This window comes from Anguilla anguilla, chromosome 11 (genome assembly GCF_013347855.1).
Source record: "Anguilla anguilla isolate fAngAng1 chromosome 11, fAngAng1.pri, whole genome shotgun sequence".
NCBI lineage: Eukaryota > Metazoa > Chordata > Actinopteri > Anguilliformes > Anguillidae > Anguilla > Anguilla anguilla.
This window is the reverse complement of record NC_049211.1, coordinates 17324973-17334183: the sequence shown is the minus strand read 5'-3', so window position 1 is coordinate 17334183 and position 9211 is coordinate 17324973. Positions and strand designations below refer to the sequence as shown.

Genomic DNA, 9211 nt, shown 5'->3' with positions numbered 1-9211 from the left:
CAGTAGTTATGACAGGAGCATTGAGGTCTCTTATTGCATGCAGACTGAATAACCTCTTCAGACTGCATCTTGATGCCCCTCGCAAACCCCTAACAGCCCTACCATTCATACCTATTCAGGTTACAGGATTTTGTATGATTTTAGATTTTACTTCTTAGGGCCTCTTACAGATGCAATCTGTATGCATTCAATGTTTGTATTTTGGTTCCTGCTTAGCAAACTTTTTCATTTATGCTTTAGTTATATTATGTAACTCACTGGTTTGAGAATGTTGTTAGCCAGGTCTGGCATTATTACTAATATAAATTAAGTCAATGCACTTATGCTCTTCTACATTGTACGTAACACTGGATAAGAGTGTCTGCTAAATGAATGTTATGTAATGCAATTATACATAATATGAAAAACAGTCTAAATGCACACTGTTCTTCCAAAAAATAAATGTGATAAAAATGTTTAATATGATAATTTTATTCTCCAAATCAAAAGCACACGCTTCCAAGTACAAAGAACTTAGAATTACAAAGTGTTAAAACTGTGGTGCTGGAAATAAACCAACTGCACAGATGTTCCTCGGTTGCCAGGCCTTGATCACTTCTTTCATGTTTTCCATAGGAAAATTCAAGATAAGTTTTTTAGTACCAATCTTTGTCATTTTACAATTCAACAGTGGTTGTTGTAAGTTTTACGATTCTGAAAGCAAATGGTTCTTTCAATAAATCAGTTTAATTAAACTGATTTCCATTTATATTCTCTTACACACACACACAGAAAAAAAAATCCCAAGTAATTGAACGGTCCTAATCCTTGTATTCCCTTAAGCTTCTTGTATCCTTTTATAAAACATAATTATCATTTTGACTCCGTGGATTAAGTTTCCGAAAGGAAACAGAACAGACAATAAAGAATCAAAAATAAAGTCCTACTGGCTAAAGGCAGTTTCCCAATTAAAAAGTGCAAAACACTTTCTGTAGATCCTGTGGGAGGGACCACAGTGTTCATTCTGATAAAAGGTTGTGTTTAAGGCACGTGTGCTTCTGCTCAGGCGCAGTGTTGCCTGATCTCTGCTTTGGGCGCTGCCCGTTCGCTGGTCGGTTTCTCTTCCTCAAACAGATATAACGTGCATAGGACGCACATGCGCGCACAGCGGGTGTCTGCACTTCCTGCAAACGTTGCCCACGTGCGGCTCGCTCGCTGCCGCAGTTCTGCCCTCTGTTGGGCAGCAGCCTCGGGGAGGGGCCAGGCTCTGAGGGTGCAGGCTGAGGGACGGGTCACGCCCTCTGTACGGGAAAGTCAAAGGCGCAGGCCCAGGGATGGGGCCTGGGGTGGAGTGAGCGAGTCCACCCACTGCAAATGAGTAATCATGGTGACACCTGTGGAGGAGAAGCAGGAACACTGGGGTCAGTTCTGCTTCAAGGGCTCTCTGCTTGGTTAATCCATTACTAGCCTGAGATTATACCTCAGTGGAAAGCTCCTTATGTGATGATAACCACTGAACAAACTGGGACACAAATAACCTCACATGCAACCAAATCACATTCACATTTGATTATAGAGTTTTAGAGTATTTTAAAAGCATTACAGCAGGAAACTTGAATTAGTATTCTTAACTGATGCTTAAGTATAAGTTGAAGTGAAATATGTTACACTTACTGTAAGTGGCTGGAATCAACTAAGGATAAAATGAAAATAATATTTTTTTTAGAAAACTGGGAAGTAGTACAAAAGTGCCCTTTTGGGTATCCAGATATTCTTTATAATGGCAGGCTGGCAATGTTTCTCTGTCCAAGTTTAATAATATAGTATGGAATAGAATAGAATGTAACTTTATTGTAGTCAATGATCAAAAGTGCTCTCAGAGAAGAATGTAAACTCTAGAGATCTATGTATAACAACACGATATTTGTTTGATTTTGTGTATTTGTTAATGCCTACATGCCGTAAGACACAAGGCCAAGACAACTGTACACTCACCTGCAGAAAACCATATTGTCACACCCAGCCAGGTTATGGGACCGTTCCCCTGCTGTCTTCTGCTTGCTCACGTTGTTGTTGTTGTTCCTGCCTTTGTAGCCATAATACAATGCCTGCATCTCTGCCAGTTCCTCCCGCTCCAACTGGTTCCACAGCTGTGTCTCCCTGGAGACCACATGATTATTATTGCTAATGAGTGATAACAGTCAATATACTGACATACAGAAGTCAATGCATCAAAACATTGAATACATGTGCTATACTTATGACAAAGATTACATCCAATGCACGCAATACATAAATTGAGAATTGTGCATTGAATACCATAACTGTACTAAACAATGCTGAATTACTTATTTCCGGCTCTTAAAACCTGTTTTACTTCATGTACCAACCCCACTAAAAGCAGATGTGTATCTTAGCCACACAAATATAAAGACAAACACTGAAACTGTGTATCACATTGTTTGGACACCTGTTTCTCAGTTCCCCTCACCTCTCACGTGTCCTCCGTTCCTGTTTCCTCACACACTTCAGCAGACAGCAGGTGAGGAAGGCCATGGACATCAGCAGGATTATGGCACAGCTGACGATGGAGGCGATCACAGCCACCCTGAATCCAAAGTCCTCGTACTTAGACAGAGCTAAGAGTACAGAAAAGCATGTGGGGGTTGTTCAGCTGTGTGCGAATGCAAACAAAGGCAGGTTCAGCTCACTATTGTTCATCAGTCATTCATCACTCAAGGGAGCTATCTCTTGGTTAATGTACCTGACTGCCTAGGCTCCCAAACTAACATCATCTATGATACTTTGCTACTGGGCTTGCACTTACTGCAGCCTTCTGAAGATTTGCTAGGATTTTGTGAGACGGCAACATGTTTCTGCAAAGCTATGGGAACACCATCATACCCCATGCTTATTGACTCAAAGCTGTTATTGTGGTTTATTTATGTATTTATTTAAAAGGGACAACACACACTAATCAACATTTCCGCAGTTGCGTCAAATGGTACAGTTTCGCTTCTTCTTCCACAAGACTAGTGTGCACGCAACAAGCTCTGAATTTTTGGCTGTCTAATGAAGACACCATCACTTCAACAACATGAGCCTGACCTCCTCCTTCAGCATTATGACCACAAGCTGTACGTTTGCAACAATGTGAAAACTGTCGGGCATTTAACACTGACATACACTTCCCTGAACCTCTTCGTGCTGTCTCACTGAAGAACAGTGAATAACCACACATGTGCATAGAGACACCACATCCTATTTCTGCTTTCACAATTTGTCCTCAGGAACCAAGAAACGCAAGGGGAGATTGATATTTTTACAATAAATATGTCGTTTCACAAACTGTTTATGAACAAAGTGACTGGTGCTTGTAATTATATAAGTGTCCTATGCTAAGTAAGTCATACATACATCTCTGGTTTTGTTTGCTTTTTGATTCTGATTCTTAATATAAAGACTGAAAATGAACAAAAAAAACTGACAAATTACCTGGAACCTACTGCTTGTTCAAACTTTAAAGGTAAACTCAAATAAAGGTTCGCATTTTAGAGGTGGCCTATCTATGTGCGGGTCTGTGTGCGTGTGTGTGTGTGTGTGTGTGTGGGTGGTGTGTGAGTGTGGGTGGGTGGTGTGCGTGTGTGTGTGTGTGTGCATAAGTGTGGGTCAGTGGTGTGTGCGTGTGTGTGTGTATCTGAATGTGAACATGTGCATACATGTGAGCATGTTTTATTCCTGAACCATCTCCATCTCCGTATACACTAGAGTGTGCCATTGAGTCACTCCCAGAATGGCATGACATTCCAACGCTAGGAAGATGAAGGGAGAGCATTCACATACTGTAATGGAAATCACCATTCAACACAGAAGAACCATTGGAACAAGTCATTTTCAGACATCATAGTAGTGTTGAGGCCTTTGACAGCAAGTGTTAAAGGTCTGGTGGGAGGTATTTCTGTGTTTGTGGGCATCTAGATCAATGGTTTCTAGGAAACTGCCTTGCACAGAAACATAGCCACTTCATCCCTTTTCAGAAGCACAATGATCAAACCAAATATTAAACAGAAAAACATAGGGAAGCCCCCACAAGAGAAAGAGCTACAGATGCTTCTTCTACAGCCTTTCTGTAAATATCTCAGAATCACGCTCTTTTCAGAAGATCACACTGACAGTATATGTGAATTACTGATGTACCCCTCGAGGTTGTTTTCTCAGCATCTCTATATAAATAATGTCATACCCATGATCATTCTATACCGCTGTGTAGCATGAATCATTCTAAAAGGTGTAGACGGAGGGGCAGCACGCACAATGATAGGTATGGCAAAGCAAATATACCCATATGCAGAAAGGATGTGATCCATCGTAGCGTACATGACAACCTATTAATTCACAGTGCACAGAGTCAGTGCATTCTGGCTGTACTGTACATACGTTTGCACCAGGGTGTGCCACCGGTCCACTGGGTGCTGTTGCTGTTCCAGACGCAGGACACCACCCCATCCCCAACCAGCCGGTGCTTGGACGGGCACTGAAAGGATATCACCGTGCCCACGTTTGTGCCATTACCTTGGATGAGTTTTAGAGTGCCTAAAGCAGGTAGAGGCATTGGGGTACACTGCCCTGTTAAAAAAGAGAGGGATTGTGAGAGGTTTCAGTTCCAGTGGCACAATACAACAGTACCCTAAGCATGTCATTCTTCTCACATACACCTGCTGAAATGCATTTGCTGGCTCAGCAAAAATTATGACACCTATAACACTGTCAATCCCCATGGCAACTCCATTTACTTTGTGTTGATCCTGTATGCTTACATACATGGTCATGAAGAATAATTTGAACTGCTACAGTACGGCACATATGTAGCAGGACTTGCAGTCCCGCATTGCCTTGTGTGCAGCCTGGGAATGGCTAAAATACTAAAAATATTCAGACAAGGCTCTAAGAATGCAGTGACTCAGCATCTCTGCTGATATATTTTGTGCAATCCAGAGCTGACTACATCAAAGCAGGAGCTCTAATACATCATTAATCAAGAGACTTGTTTACCAGATAGAAAGTTAGACTCAATCCAATGTTTAACAGTGAGTTACTAAGCCACACTACAAGTACTAAGTTTAATAAAGCCTTTCTGATATTGTGTAAATTAACTCCAGTTTTCAGCATTGCTACAGCAAGGAGTCATGCCATTTATAGTATAATTTATTCATATGGATCTATATATCTTACAATGCATGCAAGTTCTACATGCTACCACAAGAGGTCTCACGGGTTCTTCAATTTAGACAGCACCTACAGCAATTTATTGTGTGCTCTTCATTTAAACATACACTCATTTAATTTATTCACAAAAAACAATGTCACATACTGTATATTCACTGTAACTTCCAATGTGACATAGTTTGAAAAAAATAAAGACTAAATTTGTCACCCTGTTATTAAAAAATCTATAGCCATCAGTATCCTGTGCATTGGATATTAAGCCAGTGGTAAAGTCAATACACTGTAGTTCAGCGATCCAAACATGAGCCTGCTGAGATAATTATTCTCAACATTTGAGATGGTAGCTGCAGTAGAAGTGGACGCATTCATTAAAGCATGTTTCCTCTTCCTTCATCATTAAGTAAACTTGCAATAACAGACTCTCAATTCTCAAAGACAAGAATAAGGCTGTCTATATTCAAAGGCTGCCAAGCAATCCTCTTTGAAACATCACCTTGAAACCTACCTACAGTTCTTGGTGTATAAAAACACTGTTTTGTATGTTTCACAAAAGGCCAGTGCCAGTGGCTAATGCTCTGCCAGTGATGATTCAAACAATATGAAGCTAGTGCCATTTTTTATAGTAAATTCTCTACAGTTATTTAAGCACATTCTGAGTAGGCCTTTCAAATAGTAATGGAAGTACATGTACAATTGTTTTCCATGTGCTGACATTGTAATTGGTTGCAAAGGGGAGTTGCAATATAGTGGGATAGTTGAAGCAATTGGTTTTAATAGGCTAAATTAAATAGCCAATGATTTCATGATATTGACTGGCTACACTTAAAAATGGCATAATTTGGCAGACTGTTCAACATCCCAGCTTCCAAATTCAAGTTTTAATATGAATTACACTTTTTTTAGTTGTTTGTTTGTTTACTACTGATTTTATGATATCAATAGAAATATCAATAACATTGTTCAGAATGTGTCGTTTTCAGGTCCATGGCATATTAATGAAAAATGGCTGCATTTTGTCCCTCGTATAGCCACCAGGCTGTAACATCAACCCGATACTTTGTGTCAGATTTCCGAGAATACATCGAAACATCCATTCTTGCACCTTTTATATAAAAAAATACATCTTCTACATAAAAAGCTGTGTCAGACACTAGCAAGGTGAAAATCAGCACGCCCTCTTTTAAAACCATGATAATTTTAATTGCTAATTGCAATTAGGAGATGGTGGTATGACTAGTAGTTCATTTAAGATTCTGTTGGAAGGAAATGTTATTTAGGAGGCATTTCAGTCACGCGCAACTGTGAACATTTACCACGCAATCCATCGGACTGGAAACCCACAATAAATTACATAGCCCATCAAACTGAACCTGCGTGCAGTGAACATGTTACATGGACGTGTAATGGTAGTTTCCTAAAGTATTTTGCTCAACTGTACCTCATCACAAATGAGCTAAGCCGGAATACTGTGGATTGTCCAGATGCTCTGGGAAATCATTATTATCTCGGCATTAGAATAAGTAGAACATTAGAATAAATGACGCATAACGTTTGATTTGGAAAACTGAATAGATGGGCAATTAAATCATATTATCTGTTACTTTGTCATTTGCAGGACCACTTAAATTACGCAGCCTATAACTATATATACATACTATATAACACACATTACAACATACCAAAATCATGCAATGCTATTTTAACAAAAAAAGCACGATTCTGAAAGACAGGTTGATAACATTAAAATTAACATCAGACAAAAAGTGCGACACAACTGCAGTCCTTCTATACTCATTCATAAGGGGTAGACCTAAATAGATTTTCTCCAACTTCTCAAACGTTTTATTTCGAGTTCTTTAAGCTCAGAAATTGTATAATTTATGAAGGGAGCAGCACATGCAAGCCCATAAATTCAGCACCTTGTCTACACTAAAAAAAAAATTAAGCGACCGAACAACGCTTGTGATAGCAACAATTCATAATTGGCGGAAGATTTGAAAGGCTTCACGTCAACGGATTTTTTTCATTTTTTTTTATCATTGTTTCCGCTACTGGGTCGCAAATCCCCCAGATTACGGTTTGCTGTTGAATAAAACAATTTGTTATCACAACCATCCATAAAATAAAGTCAGGAATGGGAATTATAGATTTACGCGGCAGTAGAATTCAGTTCATCAGAATTGTAATTATATAAAAAACCAATGCAAGCATTATTTTTTATTAACTTGCTGATGTACTGGCATTCCTCTCTTACCTGTTTGATTGCGGACATGGTTTTCGCTTTCTGGAGATACAATAGTCCTTGTAATGTCAAATGCTGTAGCGGTTACCGTTGACATATCGGATCTCAAACGACCGTTCCTTCTTTCCTTCTCATGTGCACGAACCAGCACTCCAGTAAGCAGCGGTACAGCAATCCAGGTGTTGAAGCTTTGATGTGTTACAACGCTCTGGATTCACGTTGCTTGGTTGAGACGGCTTAATTATCTTTCAAGCCTCTTTTGGCTCGCAGTAGCCTACAGTGTATTAACGACGTAGACGAACAGTGCCCAGCGTCCTGACAATTTTCCTCGATCTTCCACAAGCTTTCATCAGACTGTAACCATTACCTATCAATAGATTAGTCATGCAGACATTTTTCTGCTTCTTACCAACGTTTCCGTTTCACGCGTAGGCTGCAAGGTGCTTCCTCTTCACGGTTTCCCGCTCTCAAGTTCTGCTATCTTGACACTTAGCGTTGCACCACCTTGCGCATTACTTTCTTCTTTTCCCCTCAAGGCTTGTTTTTAGACATGTCCGGTGAAGTTGTACAGATGTGTTTACAGACGCCTATCTGCCATTTGGGGAAAATAATTTCGCATATTTATACTGCCGTTTGAGCCAACTTAAAGTAGTAAAGACGCAATAGTAATATATTTGCCTTTACACGAAAAAAATGTATGCACAGTGATTGGACTGCAGCAAAATAAATATTCGTTGAAATGTTGAAAACCTATTGTGTCACAATGTAACCCATCAGGTGTTTTGACTTTGTTTAGCATGCCTTGGTTTATGGTCTGGAAGTAATTTTAATGTGTTTAATTTTAAGCAGAATATGTTTTTATATAGTGACTTCACATTTTTATCTTAGAAACTGACATGAAATACTTTAATAGGATTATAATTTAGTCCTTTGTTAGATGCTTCCAGACCTGTGACATTAAGGGAGAGAGAAGTTTTTGTTTGTTCTTTCTTTGTTACTTTTTTGCTTGTTTGTTTTTTTAAATGGAAATATTGGTGTGTTGTTTGAAAAAGTCAGTTCTGAGGCATTTATTAAAGCCTTCCTGACTGATGATTGGGGAAGGTTGTTCCACAATCGGAAGACGAGGGCAAAGAAGAGCCAGGGCCACAAGAAGCAGCTGTTGGAGCTTGAAGAGCCAGCTGGCAAGGAGGCTGAACAGAGCGGTCTGGTTGGAGTGTATGGTGTAATCACTGCCTGAAAATGGGAATGGGCAGTACCAATTGCGGCTTCATATGCCAGTGAGTGATTTGAACTGAATGAGGGCAGTCACCAGAAGTCGAAGACGGGTGATCAAAGGTGGCATAATGTGTGTGAATTTAGGCAATTTGAAGACTTGGCAGGCAGCAGCACTCTGGACCAGTTGCAATGGCTGGTTGGAAGAGGCCAAGAAGCTGGCCAGCAGTATTCCAGCTGAGAGATTGCTAGAGCTTGAATGAGCAGCGGTGCACATTTACATTAAATTACATTAATTCAGCAGATGCATTATCCAGAGTGACTTAAAATATAGGAGGAATATAAATGCATTCACATAATTAATATGAGTAATAGCACCGGACTTTGCTTACAACATTGCCAGACCAGCAAGTAAAGATGCAACATCGCTAAAGCAATAGAAATGGCGGTATCAGCCAAAACCATGACAGATAGTGCAAGTTAGATATTCTAACCAGGATCCAATGTTAAAATTCTAAATCCACACACGTGACCTGCATCCATTTCTGTTGC

General features: G+C 39.8%; 1 protein-coding gene across 2 annotated transcripts; it reads right to left on the bottom strand.

Annotated features, from left to right (window-relative positions):
• Nucleotides 1-451: 451 nt before the first annotated feature.
• Nucleotides 452-7934, bottom strand: LOC118207740 (sushi domain-containing protein 3). Of its 2 annotated transcripts, XM_035381698.1 has the most exons (6): nucleotides 7460-7934; nucleotides 4417-4605; nucleotides 2471-2618; nucleotides 1975-2139; nucleotides 1654-1672; nucleotides 1239-1373 (listed from the first exon to the last, which is right to left on the bottom strand). In XM_035381698.1, exons 1-5 carry the CDS (start codon nucleotides 7542-7544, stop codon nucleotides 1669-1671), a joined length of 591 nt encoding a protein of 196 aa, XP_035237589.1. In that variant the 5' UTR covers nucleotides 7545-7934; the 3' UTR covers nucleotides 1239-1373; nucleotides 1654-1668. The 2 variants fall into 2 exon arrangements, with proteins under 2 accessions (XP_035237588.1, XP_035237589.1); XM_035381697.1 differs by lacking the exon at nucleotides 1654-1672 and having other exon boundaries at nucleotides 452-1373; nucleotides 7460-7932.
• Between the last annotated feature and the right edge of the window lie 1277 nt (nucleotides 7935-9211).